This window comes from Ammodytes marinus, assembly GCF_949987685.1.
Source record: "Ammodytes marinus genome assembly, chromosome: 21".
Classification (NCBI taxonomy): Eukaryota; Metazoa; Chordata; class Actinopteri; order Uranoscopiformes; family Ammodytidae; genus Ammodytes; species Ammodytes marinus.
Window position 1 is genome coordinate 4,666,566 of NC_137225.1, and position 25,294 is coordinate 4,691,859.

The window sequence follows — 25,294 nt, forward strand, 5'->3', positions numbered from 1 at the left end:
CCAGCAAGGGAATAGAATGCTTAACCCTTCTCCCGGCTGCTATTCTTGCCACTCTTCAGCCGCTGAATTGAAAAAGTGACGTTTGCTTGCCCCTTTCCATCCACTAGACCTGCTTTATGTTGGAGGCTGTGTGTTTGGTGGTGACAGCTTTTGCTCTGCATGCTGCTTAAAGATAAGACAGCGTTCACTGTTCTTCCCGACAGTCTGAAAAACGGCGTTGGGCTCTGCGCCAGTCTCCATGCGATGCCCTCTCAGTGCAATGATAAGCATGTCATCCTCACGTTGGTGTGTGTGTGTGTGTGTGTGTGTGTGTGTGAGTGTGCAATTGTTTTGTTCTAGTTCTTGGCATTTGCTTAAAGCACAATAGTATTAGGAAATGGGTTTATAGATACGCAGCGTGACTCATGCTATCACTGTCAATAAATCAACCAACCTTTCTTCCCCTCACAATCTTTTCAGCTCGTTTTTAGCAAGAATCAAAGTGTAGAAGGGATAGTTCAGCATTTTTGAAGTGAGGTTTTATGAGGTACTTATGCATTGTTAGTCTGTTACCTTATGGAGATGGCTGTAAACGCATCTCACCATAAGGAGTTTGAGGGAGACATCGCTGTAGCAGAAGTCAGCCTTGTTCTGTTGCAAAGGGGGCCAGCAGAAAAACACCTTTTTCACCACATGTATAAATGCTAAACGCTGCCGTAGCAGCAGAGTCGAACAGCTGATTGGCGGAGTGATAGTTGCACTGCACCAGTGCAAGTTAGCGCAGCAACACACGGCGGAACTACACTAGAAAAATAGTGCAAACAAATAAACAGCGTTCTGGCAGCGAACTAAAGCAGTGAAAAAATCCTACATTTTAAGCGTACAATTGAACGTATATACGTTTTTCAGGTAAGCCTTTCTATACGTGGTGAAAACCCTTTTTCTCTGTTGGCCCCCTCTGCAGCAGTACAATGCTGACTTCTGCTACAGTGATGTGTCCTCCAAACTCCTTATAGTGACTGTGCTGATCACCATCATACAACCACACGTCATATTAAACTATCCCTTTAAACACAGTGACACCTTAACTCACAAGTCACTCACTCAAAGCCCCTCTCTCTATCTCATTACCTTTTACACACTTTGTCTTTCTCTTCCTGACTCTTGTTTCACTACTGCTGTCTTTCTTAGCCTCATCCCTCCCACCATCTCTCTCTCTCTCTCTCTCTCTCTCTCTCTCTCTCTGCATGCTGTTCCTTTTATTTTGTCCCCGCTGAGAGATGACTGGAATTTCTCATCTGGCTGAGAGGGTCATTTTAGCTTTCTCCTCTTCCCTAGCTCACTTTATTTCCACTCCCATCCACCCTGCATGCACTCTCTCTCTCTGTCCCCTCCTTTTCTGATGCTATGCACCGGTTTCTTTGGCATCCTGCTTGTGTGTGTGTGTGTGTGAGAGAGAGAGAGAGAGAGTGTGTCAGCCAAGGGAAAGACAGCACTGACTCTCCTGGGACGCTCCTAACTATCTCTGTCTCTTCCACACATACACACTTGCGCTCCTTTTTCCCTATTCTCTGTGCCTGTGAGTGAGGCTCATTCTGAAGCGTGCGGGACACTTTGCTCCAAGCCGTAGTAGTAGGGATGGATGGGGCCTAATTTGCTTGCCTTTTGCTAATGAGCTTAGTGCAATGCTGAGCAGCTTTTAGCCATCTTTAGGTTGGAGTGGTGGTGGTGGTGGGCACTGGTTAGCCGTTAGCGGTCAGCAAAGAGGAACCGGAGCGCATGAGTGGATCTCAGAAGGGGGGGCAGAGCTGCAGCCTCTCCGCTTGCCAAGCAGGACCACCTTCACTTGCACCGGCACTGCGGCTGGGACGTCTCTCTCTCTTTCCTCTCTCCCCTCCCTCCTCTGCCTCTCTCTCTCTCTCTCTCTCTCTCTCTCTCTCTCTCTAACGCTACCTGACTCTCTCTCCGTCTGTTCCACTGACAAACTGCTTTTTTTCCCCCCTAACTGCATCACCTCTTTCTAGCTTTTCTTTCTTTTTCACTTCTTTTCTATCTTCTCCCCCATACTTTGTTGCCAAAATGTATCGGAACCCGTGGATCTCCAATTACCTGACTCATGTCAAGTTCTGCAGCCAAGGTAAGAGCAGGGCTTTGAGGCTACGCAGATTTGAGCTGAGATTTAGAGATGGGGCTGAGAGCTTTAGTGTGGGGGGGGGACAGGTTATTACTGTGGTTGTTTGGAGCTGGGAATCTGAGCTCTAAAAAGTTGGCCAGGCCACAGGCTGCAGACTCCCTTCCTCTCTGTGCTCACTGTGCTGCTCTCTAGCCAGCTGTCCTTTCACTGCAGCTGTAGCCTCCAAGGACACTACGTAGCAGTGATAAGGGACTCTGTACAGCGCAGTGGGCTGTTTCAGGGAAGCGGCTATTTCTAGGCTCCGCAAGCTATTTTGAGTCCGCTTTAGGAAAGTGTAGTTGCTATGTATGAATGTATCCTCGAACTGCACAACTGGGGCCGGGTTACAAACGCGATTCATAAAACTAGCGACATTATGACTTTTATTTACCTATATTACTTATTGCAATAATATAATGTAGCCTGAATTCCAAATAATTTGACTTTCAATTATACCTAGGTAGAATTTTAACTAGCCAGTAAACCCAAAAATCAGAACCAAAGAAAGTATAGACTAAGTATGAGCTACTCTGCAAAAGAGTAATGGTTATGAACGGCAATGAGAGAGAAGAGTTTATAGTACAAATGCATCTCTTGAATAATGGGAAGTTATTCTCCCGTGAGCTAACACGCTGACTTACTGACAGCAAGCTAGGACAGAGATGTTCCTCTTTGTCATTTAATGAAATTGCATGAAAATATTGTATGAAATTATGTACACTTCCAAAAGAAAATGGCAGGGTCAGGTTACAGCTTGGTACAGAGATATTTGCTTGGAAAGCTATTGTAACTGACTAGTGCTAACATATCCCTGGATTGCTAGCGAGCAGTTGGCAAACAACTGTAGCACCATGAGAGCCACTATGTAGCCAAGATTCTAGAACAATATACATTGTGTAGAGAGTTAGCTTTAGAAGATAATATTATGTTCAGATGAAATACAAACCTACTTAGAAATCAATCTTTCCATTTATCTATCTATATATCTGATCCATCAATCTAATGTATTTATCGTGTTTTTATTTTAGATTTTAGAAATACTGTGGACTGCCTGGACCTGAGCACAAATTAAATTCATTATTCACATAGAGGCATTTCTATTCAAATGACAATAAATGAAGATTTTGGTAGATTTTTAGATCAAGTCATCCAGCCCTATTGTGTACAACCTTTGTGTGGGATTTGATGATATTGCAGCGCTGATTGACTGCTCCTCACAGTGCATCTCATTCCCACCCTTCTCTGAGCAAGAACCATAGAGTGTTGAAAGATGGCTTCTCCATGCTAAACTGACTGGGAGACTCCACAACAGGTGTCCCACCACAGCTACAGGCTATTAGATGAGCGAGACTGGTTTTAGGGGGAAGGAGGGCATGCATTGAAAATTGTTTAGAGGGTTTAGATATGCCATGTAGCTGTCCTTAGCAGTTTCCTACCCAGAATAGAACTGAAAGAGACTGCGTACTCATTGTTGTTAATGTTCAACAGATAATTGGCTTATTGTCTCATAATTTTGTTAAGTCTACTGTGTATAGGCTTCACTTAATTTCTCATTCCCCATCTGTTTGTTTTTTTAATGCTTTACTATCATAAGCTTTAGAAACAACTTGAGATGCCCAGGGTAGGTGGGCAACAGGGTAGGGGAATGGAGTTAAGACTTACACATGCACATTTAGCGTGATGTAATGCAGACATTTAAAGAGCCACACGTTTCCTTTTGGGCTCGCTCTAATCCCAGGAATCGAAGTTAATCCTGTATTTCAAGTTGGACATATGCTCTGCCCCTGATGCCTCTTTGGTTACCTCACTGGTTGTGTTTTAGTTGTACAACATTGAATTAAAGGTCACCTATTGAAAATACACTTTTCATGGTTTTTCAACATTAATATGGGTTGTGTGGCTGGAGACTCCCAAATTATGAGATAAAACAACCCTCTATTTTTGTTCCACCTCTACCATTCTGAAAGCCTGTGTTCAAAAACCCCCAGTCTGATTCATCTCCCCTTATGATCTCATGAGGGGAGAAGCCACGCCCCCCCTCAGATTTGTCAGAGCAGCGCTTTCCCAAAGACAACTTAGTTTCTCAGTACTCAGTGTGGTAGCGTCACTGTGCCTTCACACATTTTGATACGTTCACATAGAAAAGGCTTTCATCACTTCAGCGCCTGAATGACACTCCACTGAATCATGAAATCATTTTATCCTCCATGTTTTATCAGTGTCAAGCCGCTTTTACAGCCTCATCAACACACACGGGGCACGTCACTGAGGAATTCCCAGCACATTCACTCACCGCCTATAGCAGCCACAGTGTTTCTGTAGATTACGGCCAGCATCAAAGGCTCTGCCACATCTGTGATCATTGTGGAGGGTTTTATGCCGGCGTCTGGAATGACGAATGTATTGAGGCACTTTGGATTTTCAGGGGGGTGGGGGGGGGGGGGGGGGGGGTTCAAATGCCACTACATAGACTGTATGACGTGTAAAAGGAGTACAGGTCTGGGCTATGGATAACTCTATATGTTAGACCTGACACACTAGCCTTTGACAGCCGCCCCCAAGGGACAGATGCTTTTGTTATTTTGACACTGGCAGCTAATTAACCTTTACTGTGGCATCTGGTTTTGTTTCACACTCTTTCTGTATAGGAAATTCTGCTATTTGTCAACTGGGGGTGTCACATGTTTTACCTTTTTTGTATGACTATTGGTCATTATTTGTAACAGTTTGTTGCCTTGTGCATTGTAGCTCTGGGAGACATTGGCTCTGGCAAAAACATGTTGTTTTGGGCAAAGATTGCAAGCCAAGCCCAGCTTTCCAAAGTTCTTCAGTTGAACATGAAATGATTGCAAACACTTGTCTTTGAGGCCAGCCAGAAGTAAACACAGAAACTAGTCTCCTGGAAAGCCCTGCTGCATAGCAAATCTTGCACTATTGCCTACACTTTGTTTTCATTTATCCAAAAGTGGCATTCAATAATAAAAAGTACCATTTCAAAGCTTTGCGATTACTTCTTACCACTATGCAAACATGCTAAATCAATGGGATACCACGGACTCACAGTAACATACAAATTGGGTGTATATTGCAGGTAAACCAACTGGAAAGGAAATGCATCCACTATGCTATTTGTTATACACCACAGTATGGGAAGTTGTGCCTGTCTGAGGTTTGTATTTAAAATATCTTTACAACAAAGGGCTGAGTACAATGTTATCATGATTAATGGTCATAATTGCCAAATATATGAAAATTAGAAACGGGTTGCGGGTTGTCTGGTTTTGTTCCGTTATTGTCCTTGAACAGACTGACGCAACTTCCTCTCGGTTATAACTCAAACATACAGGCATTCAACACGCAGTTCCATAATCAGCATTGACTTATAATGACTGATAATATAATTTGTAAATTTATGGAAGGTGTCCATAAATCCACTCAGAACTAACTGAAGAGCACTCTTTATTCACTTCAGATATTGCTACTTCATCATCAATTTAAATGTATTTAAAGAACTTTAAATAATTAAAAACATTTAAAGAAATGTCTTCATAATCAAAAGTGGTCCATTTGATTGTTCTCTGTACATACATGGTTATACAGGAACTTGCATGCAATGTTATTGCATTTCTAAATAGCCCAACTTATTCAGTGTTACATTTCAAGCCTAGCCAAGACAAGCTAGGCATAAATTAAGGGGAGCAAAAAAGGAAAAGGTTCATGTGTAATTTAAATTGTAATGTATGATGTGTGTATGTTGTGTCTCAGGGCTTATAAGTTAAATATATATAGACACACACATATATATACTTTTCCAGTTGCAGATATGTTGCAAAATCGGCTACATTACTTAGACAATTCAAATAGATTCAGGTTAGATTTCCATCTACTGTGAACTCATGGTTATATTGGATGGCCTAATAATGTTAGTTCCACTGAGTAAAGGATATGTGTGCACCAGATATAACTTACCTTTGTTTCATACTAGAATGGTGTCAGCCTAATTTTTTGGTTTATTGTCAAATGCAAACACAATGGGCTCATATAACCACCAGGAATATCATTTGAGGCGTGCGAGGAATGCGCCATGTTTTCCCCAGCCCATATTTCACCCAGCTGAAACAATACACGACCATCCCCAAACACATCCAGGCACAGCGCCCTTTTCCCAAATAAGCCTCCTTCCTTCTCAAATGATGTTTTGCTTAAGTAGGAGGGATTTAGAGCATCAACCCAAACATCCTTAATACGGACTAACAGATCTGGAATGGGTGGTTAGGGGGTGGGCGGCCTCGGGGGAGAGGTTAGGGGTTTGGGTGGAGCAGTGTAAGGGGGGATAGAGAGGGGGTGACACGTGGCCTTGAGGTGAACTCAGAGGGGATGGATGTTGGACCACATGTTTGTCCCTAAACTACTTGGCTCTGGCCACTCTAGAGTTCCGAGGGGGGCCCAAACCGCACGCTTGAGGTTTTAGAGTCAAATAACTTAAGCAGAAGATGTTTCACAGAACTTGCATTCCTCACTGCTTACAATGCTTAATACCCACTAATGCCGTTTTTTCCTGTGTAAAGGCAGGTGTTAGATGTCATGTTTGGCCCTTGTTTACTGACTTTGGCTATTTTCCGAATGGACACCCGACTTTATTGGGTTAGATTTGTATCTTGTGTGTAATTGTTTTTAATCACATAGCTTGATAACGGTGTGTTTGGTTTGGAGAGTTGGGACGGTATGTATCTCTCATGCTGTTCCCTATCTGTATTCATGGCGAGTATAAGAAGTGCTGCCCAGCGACAAAGATGTGTTTGGCTCTTCCTGGCATAGGCCCAGTTGCACTGCACTGAGACCTTGACGTGTGATCAGACTTCACACAAACACAGTCTCTTTCTATAAAACCCCTTTAAGTTATGACCTCATGCACATCACACAGACATCACTTTACATTCGGAGACAGTGAATGTCTCCATCATAAGTATCAGTGTTGATTTGTGTTGTTGCTCTTTTGTAGGGTCACTTATTTGATGTGATTCAGCACGGCAGGCAGATTATGGTTTTCCACATGGTTTGTTTTGCTCTCTGCGGAAGTCCACTTAATTAATGTGGTTCCTTGCCAAGGACCTGCGCACTGACTGGCTGGTTCACCTCAAGGTTCCTCGCTTCAATGTGTGTCCGTTCAGTAAAATCTAAAACTGAGGTTTCTAGAGTTCAAACTTGAAATTGGATTGTGACATGGCTCAATGTTAAAATCTTGTTTTTCTTCTGTCTACAGGACTTGGGAGTGAGACCCCCATTAAACTAAGCAATCCCAGATTGCTACAGAGGAAAAGTCTGAGGTAAGAAATACTGAAAGAGTTGCTGAATTATTAACCAGTTTCATCCGGTTTTTGATAAGAACCTGGTAACCCAATGTATAGGCGATGATTTAAATAAGAATGATTCCATGTGTAAAATTTCAGTCAATAAATGATCGCATTTATAAGCCCCTATGTGTAGCATCTGAACATTTCTCTCTTTGGTCAACCCTAGTTGTAATAAAGAATTATCCATGCGGTAGACCGAAATACTCACTGAAAAAGCCATGTATAGACTTAACCAGTTACCAATGGGCTTCTTCTACAAACAAAAATATATGCCTTTGGAATTCTACAGACTGAACAACACTCACATTATTATTCCTCAAATGGGTCTTTCTATTCAGAGATATTCATGTAAGCACCATAAAGCAAAGGGATCATCACCACCAAAAAGTTGGTCTCTTTTACCACCTTCTTCTTTGCTCTTGGTCTTCAATCATGGAGGCAGGCTCTAGGCTTCTGTTTGGATGTTCCACTCACAATAAAAATGCCTTTTATTATAAGAGTCTTACGGTGAATCTCAATTCAGGGGTTGCAGCCTGCGTAGGCTGCATTTGAAGACCGATTGCGTCATAGCGGCGCGCAAAGGCTTGTTCCATTAGCAAGGCTCCTTCATATGCGGCCGAGAAATGCAGCCTTCTTTTCACGGTTTTGAAGGCTGCAACTCATGGATCCTTCGCGGCCCAACATATCCCAAGATTCATTGCGTTTTTTTCAGAGATGGCATAAAATAAAAATAACAAAACGGCAACGTGTTGCTCCATCTTCTTAACTTTTATCTTCCTTTCTTTTTACTTTTTTTTCTTTTCGTCTGGTAGGCAACTTCTTTTTCTTTTTTCCTCCGTTGACAAGGCTGTCTCCGTTGGCAGCAATCAGGGTTGCTAGGCAGCACAGGAGCGGCGAGTCGTCACGCAAGGCAACGGCTTGTTACGCAAACCGGAAATGCTCGTAAACGGAGACCTGCGGAGACCGTCTCGTTTAACAACGCTTGTTCGGCCTTCACAGGCTATAGCCTTCTTAGACCCCGTTTCCACTTGGCATTAACATCTGACTTTTGTAATCGGATCACATGAATACAGCTCTAACTACAGGTGAAAACACTCTCAAGATGCATTGAGATCGGATCACAAAAACCACATTCGGAGGTGGTTTACGTCGGTTGTGTCGCTTGTATCCACATTCATTTTGTAGTGGGAACACCTATGTGGTTTTTGGTCACATTAGGGACCGCCTACTCAACTGCTGCCCCCTGCCTGAGCGGAAATACGTTGAAAATGCATCATTGGCGTTCATGCAGCTTTTATAGAAGCCTCATGAACGTTAGTTGCATCCGCCAGTATTGTAAATGACAAGCTTTCTGTCCTCTGTTTTCAGTTCACTGCGTAAATCTGAAAACACGGAAATCGCTGCTATTGACTGGAGATCTGCAAGGCAACGACTTCCTGTTCTTATCTGCTTAAGAATAAAAGTCAACTCGCGTTTGGCTAGTAACAGGCTTTTAATGTGAAGGCGCACAGGAAATATTCTGTTCGCATGTGCAGTATCTTAACTGCATATAGAAAGCCGTGTAGGCTACTGGTGGTGGTGACAAGAGTGTAGCAGACGTTATAAAAGCCGCCCGGCAAACACACATCTTTCACCAACCAAAGAGGCGTAATAACTTACTCGCCTAAGAGTTTTTACTTTTATATAGGCCTTCTATCTATGATATTTCCCGCATTTGGCGAGTGTTAATGTAGAGCCCTCTAAGCAGCGTAGTGCATCGCTCCTCCTTGTCTAAATGAGACAGTAGCCTATCTCGTCAACCTAGACTGGTATCTTCGCATGTAGGCTTAATGCATTTTAATAGCAAATGCGATTAAAACTGTCGCACTGTACAGCCCTGTATGTTTACTTGTTTGAACCCCACCGGTTAAAAACAGCAATGCAAACGGAAATTATGTACGTGTTGATTTAAATACAGCGCGGGTAAATGGAATCGGATCACAAGTAGACAGAGAAGTCACATTTGTAAATACAAGTGGGAACACACGGACTGAGAGCTGGCCACTTGTAACCAGATTCAAAAAGTCAGATGTTAATCCCAGGTGGAAACAGGGTCATAGACCGCGTAGGTCTCTGGATTGGGATATAGCTTGTATGTGTGAACAGGGGGAAATAAAAGGGCCACTCAACTTCCTGCTCAAACTTACCAAAAGGTCTCAGAATCATATGCAGATGCTGAAGAAATTATAGCAAGATATTGCAAATATACACAAATTACAATTGAGTTTGATATATGCTGAGTTTATTGTGCAATGACAATAAAGAGATTCTGATAATGCCACAGTAAGGACAGTTAAAGTGAGGGCATTATGTAATGGTAAATGCTGAAACATAATGTAACAGTAGTGCAAGGAGAGATGTCAGCAAAGGTTTAAAAAAAATAAAACTTGACTCAGCAATGTCAGGTATGCTGCACAACCTATGGTTTGCTAATATTAGCCACACTAAGCTACTGGTAATAGAGAAATAATTTCCTATTTCTTTTTCACACGATAGACAGTCTCACTTTAAGGCAGCGAGGTATTAAGCCCCAGCCTAGACTGAAATGGAGATGCCCTATAAACATATCCTTTTAATGTATTTCTTTGATTGTGGAAGCAAACATATAGCAGGATATCAGATGCAGATTGTGTGCCTAAGTCAGGGCCAGTGTCCAAGCTCAGTGAGAAAGTAAATGAAAAAGCTCCCTTTGCCTCCCTGCTGCAGCATTAGCAGGATTGCTCTGCATTGTGTTGTTGGCCGCGTGTCAAATGCATCAGCAGGTCTACGTACACATTGGGCTCCATTTAGAAAAGTTTCCTTTAGCAACAGCGAGGAAGTCGGCATTTGAGGCAGTCGGTGCCAAACTGTGTGGGTGTGTGGATTTGACTTCAAAACATTGTGCATGTAGAAATTAGATGGAGCAATATTGCAGTCATGGAAACAAATGAGAAAGGGATCTTATAAATTCTATGTATATCAATGTGTGTATCAACTCTGTGGCTGCTGGAATGGACCAAAAACCGCAAAGTAATGTTTTCCTGATTCTTGATTCCAATCCCCCCCCCCCCCCACACACACACACACACCCATCAGTAATCCAATACCATTTTATTTTATTGCTTTTCTGTAACTTTTTGTGGTTTTGACTCACATCCATAAATGACTACAGTGTGTTTCTGAGTGAGAAACTTGCTTTGTATCTGTGTGAGGCAAGACGGCGTGACCGGAGTAAAAACCTCCGAATCTTCTGGATAAATATTTGTGGTGTTCAAGACATGATGAAAATGTACAGGTTTAAAAATCCAATGTTCGGATAGTGACATGCTTGTTTTCTTAGCTTCATCCATCAGCCAATAAGCTTAGTGACTACAGTCTTAAACATCATTCAAAACCAATCCTTCCTCTGGCAAAGTTTTTTTTTAAATGATTTGAACAACTTTAAAATTCAGTTTCGTGCAGTGAGCCCCTTAACAACTGCATAGTACACTGTTGGTCTTTAAACAAGTCCAGTTTCCCACAGCTCAGCCCGTTTCAATAACAGTTGGTATTTTCCCTGCACCCCCACAGCTTTCAGAAAGAATTCTCCTACGACGAAAAAGACGACCCAGCCAAAAGCACCAAGGATATAGATGTTAGTCTCTTGGCCAATCTCCCTAAAGGTGAGTAAGGCTTTTCTTTGTTTTGTGCTTGCTTGTAAATGGTCCTCACAATGTCAGCTTTCCCAAGGGTTTTTTTTCTGAAAGTCACTGGTTGTGCAACAGCAGAACTTTTGCCAGGTGGATTTGTGTCAAGATTCTTCTAAAAAACCTGTTTTTCTACTAGCCCAGTCATCTCATACAAACCGCTACATTCTCCATTAACTGTACAATATGTGTCAAATGAGCTGCTGAAGGCCACTGTTGATAAGGTCTTTAAAATGTGTCATTTGGGAAAAATAAAAAAGTCCACGTAACGATGTGAAATTATGAAGTAGAGCAACTATTGGCCAATAATAGCAGACTGTTGGCTCTTCATCAATGGATAGGTTTTCTTCCACTATCTCCTGTGATGTACACATACGTTTTAAAGTTGAAATGATTATGTCTAATTTCCAATGCCCATAGGCCCAGCAGTAATAGGGGAACGTATTTAGTTTTTTTAATTGACTATAAGACTTCAGATAATTTGGGTTGGGGTTCCTAGCTGCTTCCATTGTGTTTGGTTTCATCTCCTATCTGGTTTCCTTTTGGCACGATACCCCAGTTCGCTGGTCTCAGACTCTGACAAACATTTATCAAACTGTCCTTATTTAAATGGATAAGCTGTAGCGTGTACCATTTAATGCCATAGTAACCACAGTCTGTTGTTAAGTCCAAGTTTGGTGTGTGGGAAAAATGAAACGTTACTTTATCCCCCTGATTGTTTGTTTTTGCTTATAACAACACCAACATACTGAGCCATCTCATCTGAAATGATTTAACTAATGGTGCCTGGTACATTAGCTTAGCTTTTATGAAAGGCTTTATAAACCTGACATTATTTCTTCTTCTAGACACTCAGGGCACCGTGAAAACAAGCTGTAAACACAACACTCGCCTATTAACATCTTGTAAAACTGTTGTTGCCAACTGTTGTAAAGTTTTGAGGAGCGACTGCAAAGTCAGGTGATCTGGGTTCAATCACTACTAGCAACACTTTTCACATACATGTAGGCATGTGATTGTTAGTTTTTATATTATGTGGATTAGGACTAGTAACTATAAGTAAATTGAGGTGTATTATGGTAGGTAGGCTGTAGCTGTTATTTCAATGTGTCTAGTTAACACATCTTTAGGCTCATTTAATTTTCAGATTTGGAACGTTAATTGGGCTACTACTCAAAATTGCCTTTTTTTCTGCCATTTCAGCCAACAAAAGCTGGCCAAAGCACAAATCACAATAAAAAAAAATTCAGTTATATTTATTAATAATTTGCACTTCCAAATATCAAAAGCAAAAGGAAATTCTAACAATTTTCTTCATTTTAAAAGTGGACTCAATGCCGGATTAAGACTCAACAAAATGCTGCTGCAACCCTTATACAACCAACAACAATCCAGTCTCGATTAAAGCTGGGGTATATGATTTGGGAGAAAATAGCAGTTGGGAAAGAGATTTGAATCCAAATACCTCAACCGCTCCACTTGTGTTCTCTCTGGTCCCTCCCTGACACACTCTACTACACCAACAACATTGGTGCCAAAGTGAATGGACAGTCCCAAAGGCCAATAGGAACAGAGAATCGGAGCCTCGCTCTGATTGGTCAAAGTGTACATGAGCGGTGGCAATTTTTGGGGCCGGCACACAGAGGCAGGGGAGAGCAAAGGGATGAGTAGATATTCTCAGACCACTTCACCTCCATATAGCTGAATGGCTAATATGACATTTTTGCCAAATATTACAGTGAAAAAGTTACCCACCCCAGCTTTAAGAACATTTCAAACACTGATAAGGAACATATGTTTCCCTTAAGTTTACTATAACCGTGCTATGTTTCTTGTTCTTCTTTCAGTCTCTGAATTGAGGAAACGTTTTGAAGGCGTAACAACAAGCGCAAGTGACAGTGAAATGAACAGGTGAGTTGAAGATATGTGTATTAAAAAGGTTGCAAGCATTTCTGTGATGTATAATGTTGCAGTGGAATATAGGATGTCTGAGCTTGACATATTTTTCCTTTGCTGTCCATGTGTAGAAAGGAACGTATTGCTCGGCGGTTGGAGGGCATAGAGGGCGAGGTGGTGCATCCATCTCTGCTGCCCAGCCTGGTGGCCAACCGGCTTCTAGAGGAGGACACACCGCGATACACCAGAGGCTCTGACCCCTGTGAGCCCTTTGGTGGTGAGGAAAAAACAATACCTAGTAGGGCATGTATGACCAAATCACATATCCAGATAAAGGTTGTTTCATATCCTGATAAACAAGCATATCACGATATAGCTGATATGTGTTCTGTTAATCCATTTAATTAGAATTTAATATATTATGACACATGGAAAAGGCCTGTCTCATTACTTACTAAATGATATACTCGACAAATAAAATATATTTAACTCATATTTGAATATGTTCTACTTTCATTTAAACACTTTGTGCAATTTTTCAAGCATGTTACAAAACTCTAATATAATATATTAAAAAAAAGCTTCAAAAGGAAGCACCCTTCAACTGTAGAAGCCTGTTGAGGGGACCATTCTGCAGCATAATTGGCAAAATAAGTTTTTCCGACCTGGGGTCATGCCTCCCGATGTAAAAATGTATTGTATAAAGTTGTATTGCAAATTTACTAAAATCATCCAGTGTCTCTGTGAAATTAAACAGCAGAATTGTGCAGTCTGTCTAAATAACCAAAAATATTGCTGTAAAAGTATGACTGGCAACACAACAAAATAAACAATATTGCATCATATTAAACGATATACATTTTTATTTCGCCAGACGATATGTATCATGATATCTCACAGCCCTTGTACCTAGACATTTTACTTGACTCTGCTTCTATGTTAATCGCTGACTTGTATCCCCTCTCTGTCCGATAGTTACAGTCCAGCGGTATGGCACGGAGGGATTTGAAAGCCCAGAAATGCAGCCGATTGCACCGGAGCGTCAGCCCCGTGCTCGATGCAGAACTGAGCCCCAGTCCCTCTCCATCCACACAGAGCCTGTCTTCACTTCAGGCTCCACCACCAACACCACCACCACCAGCAGCAGCAGCATTGCCCCAGAGCTGGAGTCCAAGGTTGAACGCATCGCCCGCTACAAGGCGGAGCGGCGCCGGCAGCTGGCCGAGCGGTACGGCATCTCTTTGGATCAGGAGCCCGACTTGGACTGTCCCTCTCACAGCGCTCGCACTCGCAAGGAGTCGGATGGCTCAGAGAGGCGTAACAGAGTGGATTCTATTGGAGACGATGCCCTGAGTTCCTACACCAGCGGACGCACGGCGCCACAGCACAGCCATCCAGACCCGGCTTATGAGATCCCTCGGCCCAGGGTGGACTCCTTCACAGAGCGGGAGAGGATGATGAACCTGGAGAATCAACGCAGAGCTGCTCCTCCGCCCGAGCCACCTTCATCCTCCTCCTACATGGATGTCACCTCGTTGTCCTCAGCCGCCAGGGTGCCCGCCAAGGACTACTCAGTCACGGGGATGCCGCCCAGTTCACCCAAGCTGAGCAGGCAGCCCTCCCAAACCTCACCCAAATACGGGGTGTCTCCCGGGGACTTATTTATCGAGCAGCAGTCCCACCAGATCCTAACCAGACATGGGTGAGTGTGGTCTTTATCACTGTTTCCTTTTTTTTCATTTTCTTTGTTGATCCCCATTTTATTATTATTTTTATTATTTTGGAGGTTCCTCTTTTGTGTTTCACACCATTCATGGAGTTGAATAGATATGAAGTCTTTCTGAGAATATGGCCAATCTCTACTACATCTGATATCTGATTAAGCTTTCTATCTCAATACTAAGCTAAATAAAAAAGCTAAGAAAATCATCCCAACACCCTCTTTTCCCTGAACATGGAACCTTGCCGCCAGGGAGAAGACTCTGTGTGCCAAGATACAAATCAAATCTCTTAAAACTCTCATTTGTCCGAGTCCCAAAAGTCTGTTTTATATGAAGCAATCATGCACTGGGGCCAGAACAAATTTCCCCAAAGGGACCATTCAGTGTAACCTTACTAAACCTAACCTAGGTGTCAAGTGGTCAGACCCCAGCATCCCTTCAAATCCACATGGTTTGAACATGTTGTCCATGTTGGCCAGAACGTTGCTGTATCATCCCTTTAATAGAGCCAGAGACAGACTCACTGTCCCTCTCATTCATAGATGTCCAAGGTCGTCCTGTTGGCAAGAGTGTGGTTTCATACCAGGTCGCGCAACATCAGCTTGTTCTGGAAACAATCAAGTCCCACTGAGGCCTACAGCTGGGCTTGCAAAATACAAGGGCAGATTAACACAAAACGTATGTGTTGTGTTTCTATTCCAGAGATTTCAGGTGCATCTGTTGAGAATGGCAAATTGCTGTGGTTTTTTTAAATTCCCAAAGGAACTCTTACTGGCCAAGCTGTTGCTATTCTGTTAGGAAAGCTGTTTGGATGGAGTCTTACCACTGGATCTGTTTCTGATTCCACATTCTTAAAGGGAGTTGCTTCGCTTTAAATCTAGATTTAATACCTTAAATATTTAACGGTTATAAAGGTTGCATGTTGACTTTTTTATTATTAATATAATTATTACTATGCGTCATTGGGTTATTGTAAACTGACTGATTTAGGGTAAACCTAGGACATGGCAGTGTTTCAGCTTATGGAAAGACTGGTCAGTTTTTATGTTCTGGGAAAAAGATTGGTCAGGGGAGCATGTCACGGGGGACTCACAGTGGCCCATAGTTCCATTTGTACCCATGGTGCCCTACTGGGTTAATCCATATCTGCAAAAACACTGTACTATTTATTTTACAATGAGAAATTAGACCAAAATTATACTTTTCCTCATGGCCAAAAAGATTCATGTGTAGGTTTCGTTATCTGTCAACGTCCGTCAATAAACATGTGTCAACATGCATCCATTTACTCAATTGTTGTAGCAATGATGTCCTCTTCCAAGATCTCAGCAATGGCTTTGCTCTGTGTAATGTTACCACAACTGGAATGGACCAAACTACACAGATAAGACCCCAATTTGTAATATAGTAGACTTGTTTTTCACTCAGCTCAGCCAAAACTGATAAGCAGGTCTAGTGTACACTTAATCAGACATTCATTAAATATATGATTATGAACATGAACCATGTTATAGTTCATGGGCTTTTCCCAACAGAACACTGCAAAATAAGGAATTCAGGCCAAGGAGATAAAAAGGAGCTCTGCTTTAAAAAGCTACATTTAGTATTTGTTATCATATGATTTTAATAAAAGACCCTAACAGATCACAAATGTTTATTTTCATCAAGTGGTATCTTAAGTGTATAAGTGGTTTTATCTGAAGCAGATAGATTCATCGCTGCTGCAGAGGGTAAGTATTAAGGAGTGTTTTGGCTCCCGTACTGATGGCACAGATAGTATCACCACAATCACATCTATATACTGTATGTCTCTTACTCTGTTCAAATGTTACAACCAGCTATCCCAGCCCAGGTCTTGACCAGGATTTAGCCCCTACAGTCAGTGTTGCTAACAAATAGATGGATATGACTCAACAACAACACTGTCATTTCCCTTTCCAACGATGCCGTGTGCATCCCCCCCTCCCCCCACCCCTTATCGCCGTTTCTCGACCCCTCCCTCCGATCCCAATACTTGGCCGATGTTTGTGTCTGTGGTGCAGGGAGGGTGTTGTGTTACCAGGCGACGCTGTGAGACTCCACGGTCAGATCTCTGACCCACAGCTTGGGCTCTACTTTTTAGTTATACTCCCATCAGATACAACTTTGTGTCTGTATTTGGACTTGAGCACAGACAATATTTGGTTTACACTACAATGCTTTCTACCCCTCTGCATTGTCCTTTCAAGACCTCAAGGATTCATAACTGAAGGAACTTCTCCTTCGTGGTTGTACTCAGGACCATGCTCAATGAAACTTGATGCACCATGCACATGGTCTGCCTCCGTGATGGAGGGAGCTACTGCTTGGCTAGATAAGAACACAGTAAGGCAGGTCAGACTCCTGAGAGAATGGACAGTTCTATTTTTGTAGTCATTGCTCTTTGTTTAAAAAGAAAACATTTTAGTTTATATTTTATTGCATTTTATTCCTCTCAACACCTCAACAGCAATGTCTCACTGGGGAGTTGAACTTACCCTCTTAGCACGATCCAGCTGGTGTCCAATCCTGTTCTCACTCTGGACGAGCTCAATGTGAAGTCAATGATGTGTGAAATGAGGTGATGTGTCTGTGTATGCTCTGAGAAAACAGGCTAAATCTAGACTTTTACCCACCCACCCGCTCACATTTCTCTGGGTTTTCCCATTGGTACAGTGCAAGTGTGAATCCAAGCACTGATTGGTTCCTCCAGACTGATGCTGAGGGCGACACCCAATCCCTCATCAACTGGCCTTCGAGGTACACCCAGGCTTGTTTGTCTTCCCCTGTATCAGCTGGCTGCCATCTTGCTATTTATCTGGACTTACCAAAAACCCATCAATTCTAATGAGCAGCGCTTCTTCCTGGTCTGATTTGAAGACATACATGTATGTTTTAAGAACCTCTGCTTTGAGCTTTGTGAGTCCACTGACACATCATGATCATCCTCATCACAACACGCTCATGTTCCCCTTGGCTTCGGACCATAACTTCATTCATGTTGCTGTGTTCAGTTTAATCCCCATGTGAAAACAAATGTTTGAAAGAACATCTAATAATACTGTGAAATTGCTTCTTTCCCCTAGAGTAATATTGACTTTACATCAGTGACTTACGGTTCTGGAGCTGTGTTTGCAGTTGGTCTCCTAGGCTATGCTTTTTCTTTTCTTTCAATTCTTTTGTCTTTTAATGTACTTGTACTTTCTAACCAGTTCTTTGTTTCCCTGAAGAATCAGAGTTAGGGAGAGGCTTGTCAAGGAGGAGGGCCGCCAGAGGAGCCCAGAACCGGGAAATGTTACAGAAACCTCGGCGTACCGTAGACAATTTCAACACCCCACCCAAACCTCTACACGCTACCAAATGGACCCAACAGGCCCCCAGCAGGCTTACCCCAACCCCTCTCAGGTTCAGCTCACCCGAAGTGGCCCACCGGGAGTGCAAGAAGTCCCCAGCTACCTGTCCATGGCCTCTGGTCCTACATCCAGACCTGGGCAACAGCAGCCACAGGAGGAAGAGGCCGAAGAGTCAGAGGATGTGAAGACTGAAGGCCTTCTGAAGAGCAGGAAAGCAGTGCTGCCCTCTGAGATCCGCCGCAGGGAGAAGAGCACCGAGGACCCACGGAGAGGAAGGGGGGAGGAAGAGCTAGGGATGTCCAGGGCACTGACTGTCAGCCAGACCGAAGCAGAGAATCTTGCGAGAGTAGGACACCGGAGCAGAGCCAGATGGGACGAACCAGAGCACACCACTTCCAATCTCCAAGCACGAGAGAGCAGGCCCAGAGATCGGGCTGCTACCCACGTCCGGCCCAGAGTGGCACCTGTAGACCCAGGAAGCTCCAGCACAGCAGCCCTGAGCCGCTCTCTGTCAGATGATCCACGAGGGCCCAGTCAGAGGAGCCCGCGGCACCTCCGCCACCAGGTCCCCGACCCAGCAGAGGTCAGGGAGGGTGACGGTTTGGGTACCCAGGATAGTAGAGTGTCCGTGGCCCAGCTCAGACACTCCTACATGGGCAGCACCACCACCCCTCCAACCAGCCGCAGGAACCAACTGTAGGTGGAAAGTAAAACCGCTATCCTGGCGCGCTACTCGCTGGCTTTTGCTGACCTCGCACAAATGCTTATTACCTAACATCGGCTGGCTATTGAATGACTAACAAGCAACTAACGCTGGAGTGGAGTTAAAAAAAAGTTCTACTGCATACTTTCCCATCCGTAGATATGGCATTGGAGCAATGATCACCTAACACTTTAAAGCTTTAATGTTTTTTTTTCTGTATTGCCACAGTGACTTGTTAAGTTACGACCTGGGGCCAATGAACATGCTGCATGATTTGAAGGGAAATTCAGCTATTCTTGAGAATGCCTGTTGTCAAAATCACTTTGTCAAAATCAGTGCATACCTCCTCAGGATTTGCTACCTGTACCTACTGTGAGTGCGCTGAATCCATGTTGCCCTTAACGTACATTTTGTTGACATACCAGCTAAACACCATTAACACTTTTTTTTCAGTTCACATGGTACGGACTGGTAGCAGATCCTGAGGAGATATTCACTGATTTTGACAACAAGCAATCTCCAGAATCGCTGACTCCACTTTAACTGCTAATGTATCTGCATGGTCTTGACTAAGGATTCAAACCTACACCGCTGCATTTAAACATTTGCTTCCACTTGCTCTCACTCTCTCTCCCTCACCACACTGTATTCTATCTTTCCTTTGGGTACTCAATCTGTTGGTCCCTCTCTTCGCGTGGCCCCTACAGTGAGCTTGAAGGGGACAGGGCACTGGCGGCTTTTGAGGCCCCATGGAGAGGGGAAAGGGACAGAGGGCGCAGGCCCCGGCAGTATATCTGTCCCGGGGAGAGTAGAAAGACCTCAGAGAGGTATAGGACACAGCCCATCACTTCTGCTGAGCACCAGGAGACTGATAGGTACTGCTCTGGACTCAAGAATGCATGGCTGAGTGTTAAGCATGCTGGAAAATATGCATTTGATCATGCATGTCATAGGAATTATAACACTACGTTGAATTTATTATTTATGATTACAACAATGGTTGGTTCGAATCAGGTTTTGGTGCATTATACTGATCAACCATCAAATATATGGAGTGTAGTGTACAATACATAATTCTGTACCATGCGATAACTTCATAATCAGATTAATATCATGAGCTGGATCATAGTTTAGCACGGGCCAATAGGCATGACATAAACACACGCTCCCGTTCCCCTGATTTTGCCCCTCACTCTAACAACATTAGAAAACAGTAAAGCTTGAAGGCCAAAGGTCCCCCTGATTGGGCCTTGGCAGTGGTCATCACGTGTGGCCATACCGAGGAAGCATGAATTGGCCTTTGTTGGTAATTACTCCGTGAGACCATGGAACTGAACAGACTTCTATAATGCTGTCTAATTCTCCAGCTTAGACTTCGTTTCCCCCTTTTTTTTATTTCTTCTCCTAACACATTTCCAGCATAACCAGAAACGACTGCTTTTCACTGCATCACCTCCTGCCCTGTGACTCGCTTTACTCGCCGCCTTTTATTATTACTTTTAGCTTTTGCTGATTGTCTTCTTCTTTTTTTTTTTCTTTTTTACTTTTCAAGGTCCTGTGTGAGTTCGGACTTCGTCTCCGCTGATGGTAAGTGTTTTTGTTCACCTTTTATTAATTGTGGTAAAGTCAAATGTCAAAAGAATGGAATGTGTTATTTGTTGATGAACACAATTATAGACTCGTAGGACTTATTGAAGATTTAGGATTTATTGCACTCTTCTACAAACGCATGTATTCAATGTACATCAAGTAAACGTAAAGCTAATGAACTACGTTAGCCTCCACACATAGGTGCTGGTGAAGTAATTGATTAAGCTTGTCTAGCTTTAATGGAGTTATCAGAACGGCTATAAGTATTTGTTAGACCTATTGGATAGCTTGGCTGGGACTAGTTACGTAATGTTTGATGGCACGTATACAACAGTAAAAGTGCTGCCGTTTTGTTTGTCACATATGGAATATGTTTTTTCAGTTACATGGTGTAATTTTCTCTTGTGAGATAATACTGTCAAAAGTAATCCTTCACTCTACAGTATGTTGAGGTTATTTAAAGGGTAAGAATGCCTAAATCCTGCTGCGGAAACTCGTCAATTGAATTTCATCTTTTTTTCTTTTCTTTGGATGGGCTGAGCTGATGAGGATTTTGGCGTAAAAAGGCACCAATTAGGTTTATTATATAGTTGAGTTGCATTCATTTTTTAATTAAGCCTGTGTGGGACCGACACTGTTATGTGGAACTGACCGCTGTTAAAAACCCTAAACTTCCAAGTTTCTTTTACATCAAAGCTTCAAGAATATGCACCAGGCTGGGTGGAGGCTGAATGACTCACAACCCCCCCCTATTTTATTTTTACAGTCTTATTTTTTTTAACAGGAAGGCACAACATTTTTTTGTGTAGTTTATGGAGTCGTTACTGGTGCTGACAGTAGCATAACAGCACAGCGGCCACTAAAAAAGGCAGATCTAGCTCATCTGCTTCTTATAAGCGTGCGCACACACTCACACTCACACTCACACTCACACTCACACTCACACACACACACACGCACACACTCACACTCACACTCACACTCACACTCACACACACACACACACACACACACACACACACTCACACTCACTCACTCAGCTGGGACTGGCTATTTGTACTGAAGAGAATTAGAGAGAGCTAGAGCACAGCACAGTGGCGTCAGTCAAGGGAATAGTTGCATGGTGATGTAATGTCTTGCAGAGAGTATGTGAGTGTGACTGCAGCCATCCCTCTCACACCTGTCTAGCTGTGCGTCGGGTTGTTGTTTACCTTTGCTTGCAGCTATAAAGCCCCAGATGTCGATGTGCATGTAATGGTGTGAAGGTAAACAGAATGACGCAGACCAACAGACCTAAAGGAACATTACACAACCTGTGAATCTGTCACTTAGAAAAGAGTCTTTTATCACAATAGATGGACTTTCTTCTGAGACAAGACAAATACCTTAACATTGAATTTGCATGTCATATATTGACCAAAATGTTACCCCTTAAAATAGGATGTTGCACTTAAATGTGCAGTGTTAAAAGGGAATTTTTATGAATAGAATCAAAAAATCATAAGTGTGTGTAACCGCTTGAGAATAAAACTTGCATCATCCCATCAAATTGAAATACTACACCTTGCTTGAACATAACTTTAAGACGCATTCCCTGACATTCAGCCTCAACATACTGAATTGTGAACCTTTAAAAAGTCTTGTAGGTTGCTGACCAGTTTGTAATGCCTGGCCCACGTCTTTCTGTCCTCTTCCCTCTCTGCCTCTCTCCATAAGCAGATGAAGAAAAGCTCGATGAACGGGCCAAGCTGAGCGTAGCAGCCAAGCGCTCTCTCTTCAGGGTGAGCTTCAACGTTTTCCCCAGTTTGTTCCTCTCATTCATAACAGAACACATGCTACTTCCACACACCACCAGGCCACGGAGAAATGTGCTTCCAATCAAGGACACAAACATTGACACATTGACATTTCTTTTCTTTTTCTGTCTCATTCCGGTGAGGATTTAGAAAAAAATTAACACTTGGAAATACTGTACTCATGATTTGGCAGGCATTCCACCGTAACAACCACTTTAATGGAGCACTTTTCAATCTACTATCTGTGTAAAAATGACCCCCCCCCCCACACACATGCCCGGTAGTCTCAGTCAGGTTAAACTCAGGGCAGCAGATTTCCAACTGCAAGTTTCCAACCAACTTTGAAAAAAAAATACATAATCTTAATGTTCTCTGGTTTTCACTCGCATTATGGTCATTTCTTGTTATCCATATTATAATTTACTGCAGAAGCCAACGTCAGTCATCACAATACACTTTCAATCACAGATAGTTTATTCAATGCACATATTCCACTTCTGTCTGTAAAAAAACCTCACAGCATCCTACATATTCCCATGTGTGATGTCACACATGAGAATATGTAGGGTTAGACAGTCAGACCATAAAACACTCTTTCTGCCTTTTCTCAGGCTAGGATGAACCGATTTCTAACATTTTTGCACATTTATACTACATATGATCTCAGAGTCCAATACACCTTCATATTTCCACCAGTGAAGTAGGTCTTTAAGGTGAGGTGAAATGTTCCACTGCTTTGTGTAATGATTTTCCCATCCTACCCAATGTTTTCCATTCAGGAACTGGAGAGGAGCATTGATGGCGGAGCCCCCAAAGCCCGCTCCAGGAACGCAGCGGTGGACCGGAGACTGAGACGGACCCAGGACAGATCCAGAACCCAGCCGGTCACCACCGAGGAAGTAGTCATCGCCGCCACGTGAGTCTTTGCAAAGGTGTTCTTGTTTAAAGGGTCACATATTATGTTTTTTTTTCCAGGTTCCAGATTCTTAAGTCTGGTTTCTTACTAAAAAAAAAAACTTTTATAATTCTCACAGTGATATTCCCGGAATCTCCTTTTTTCAGCATATCATTTGCCTCATAGCATAATTGCCTAAATCATATTTTAAGGGTTATAGAGTAGGGTAAAGTAGATGTAGAGTAGATGTAGAATAGTTGAGTAAAAGTAAAGTAGAGTAAATATGATTTAGGCAATTATGCTATGAGGCTAACGGTATGTGCCTTTAAGACCCCACCGTATTGGAAAAAGTGCATTTTGCATTAATTATAATGGGTGACCTATAATATTGAAGTTAAAGGAACAGTTTGACATTTTTGGATTTGCACAATTTCATTGTTACTGATGCAACTTTCAAGTCTGTGCACAAGTATGATGCTAGAGTAAAGAGGGGCTTAGCTTAGAGACTGTAGGCTCCCACCCGGTTGGTGGTCCAAACAAACCAATACAGCGTGTAGTGAACTTTAGAATTACTTGTAGATGTATTTTTTTAACTTAACACACAGCCATGCCAGCAGCTGTTTCCTTTGCTTTGAGTCTGTATGCTAAAATAAGCTAACGTTGAAAACTAGCTTGCTTTATATTTAGCACTCGGGCATGGGCGAACTACCAATCTTCTTATGAAGTCACATGAAAGGGATTGAGGTTTTTCCAAACTATTCTATATAAACTGTAAATCAAGCACTTTACTAGCACTTTAAAGAGTCACTTCACCTAAATAATAAATTCTCATTTTCAGGCATGATGCGATATTTAATTTGTGTGAAATTCTCCATGAATTCTGACACAAGATTATTGTCTCAACCTCATCTTTTTCTGAGCCACAACATGCTTTATATTCCTGTTGGTAATCATCTGGTTTATCTCCTCTGTCACTCGTATGTTTTTCTTGTCGTCTCTTTGTGTATGTGTGTGACTCTGTTCCCTGTCCCGGGCTAATGTAGCGCCCCCACTCGTGTACCACACACGGTGACTGTTCACACTGCCGTAGCACGCGTCCCTAGCCCCACCCTAGTTTACAGCAGGTAACATGGATCTGAATGCTCACACCGACCCACAGTGTGTGTGACTAACATGATTGAGCTTCACTGCTTATTTGCCACAGCATAGTTTTTCTTTTGCTGAGTGGTGTTCTAAGTTAATTATGGCTTAACCAAACAGGATTTTGAAGGGGGTGTAAGTTCTGACTGTGAAATCCTAACCCACAATCAGTTTCTGAGTTTTGGAGCCCTCATGTGGTTATTGGAGGAAACCACATGATTTAATTATTAAGACTGCAGGTGAATAGGGAACACATTTTGAACCTATAGGTATCATCATGAAACTTTACTAGTTGATTACTTGCATACAAAGAATAAATATATTTCTATTAAATTGAAAAAAATAAAGTTTTAATAAATATGCAAATAGATTACAATACAACCTATTAGTGTCCAAAGTTTTTACAGAACAGGTTTTGGATACAGCCTTTTTAAAATTGTATAAATCTAAAACTACTACATACAGGTCTTAAAAAAATAATTTTTTCCACGTTTCTTTAGAAGAAAATGTATCATAAATCAGACAATTAACAACATATGAACAAATCCATCTGTAATAGCCTTCAGAATAGTTCTAAGAATGATTATAGAAAGTTAAATTGAGATTAAATGTTGAGAGGGCATTAAAGATGGTTGTATTAGAGAAATAAACAGTCGCAAATAGACAAGGTTTCGTCAAATAAACAACCGCATTTACATTCTGGACCTTTTATTCATACTAGTATGATAAAAGACGTTGATGTTATGGAGGCAAAATACACAACAATCTCAAAATTGACCAGTGCTTGACAAAAATCCTGTTTTTGGCTGCTGTGTCTCACCTTTATCAACTAAGAAGACTAGATTGTTGACATCCTAATCTTGTTTATGGTGGGCATGACTCACGTGTGCGTGTGCGACGAGCCTTTAACGAGGCTCTTTATTCAACCCTTTTTATTGGATGCCATTGTAATTAGACGCACACAGCTCCACC

General features: G+C 42.4%; 1 protein-coding gene across 9 annotated transcripts in view; it reads left to right on the top strand.

The window, feature by feature from the left end:
* Window positions 1–1,991: 1,991 nt before the first annotated feature.
* svila (supervillin a) overlaps window positions 1,992–25,294 on the top strand; it is a 57,171-nt gene continuing 33,868 nt past the window's right edge. For 6 of the 9 annotated variants that reach the window (XM_080050561.1, XM_080050565.1, XM_080050559.1 and 3 more), the window contains exons 1-12: window positions 1,992–2,116; window positions 7,416–7,479; window positions 11,095–11,186; window positions 13,058–13,121; window positions 13,238–13,383; window positions 14,082–14,808; window positions 17,522–17,605; window positions 18,076–18,894; window positions 20,454–20,488; window positions 22,208–22,272; window positions 23,067–23,203; window positions 24,226–24,306. In XM_080050561.1, coding sequence (XP_079906687.1) covers window positions 2,059–2,116; window positions 7,416–7,479; window positions 11,095–11,186; window positions 13,058–13,121; window positions 13,238–13,383; window positions 14,082–14,808; window positions 17,522–17,605; window positions 18,076–18,894; window positions 20,454–20,488; window positions 22,208–22,272; window positions 23,067–23,203; window positions 24,226–24,306 — 2,372 coding nt within the window. In that variant the 5' untranslated portion in view covers window positions 1,992–2,058. The remainder of the gene's footprint in view (window positions 2,117–7,415; window positions 7,480–11,094; window positions 11,187–13,057; window positions 13,122–13,237; window positions 13,384–14,081; window positions 14,809–17,521; window positions 17,606–18,075; window positions 18,895–20,453; window positions 20,489–22,207; window positions 22,273–23,066; window positions 23,204–24,225; window positions 24,307–25,294) is intronic. The other 3 variants (XM_080050560.1, XM_080050563.1, XM_080050564.1) reach the window with 3 other exon arrangements.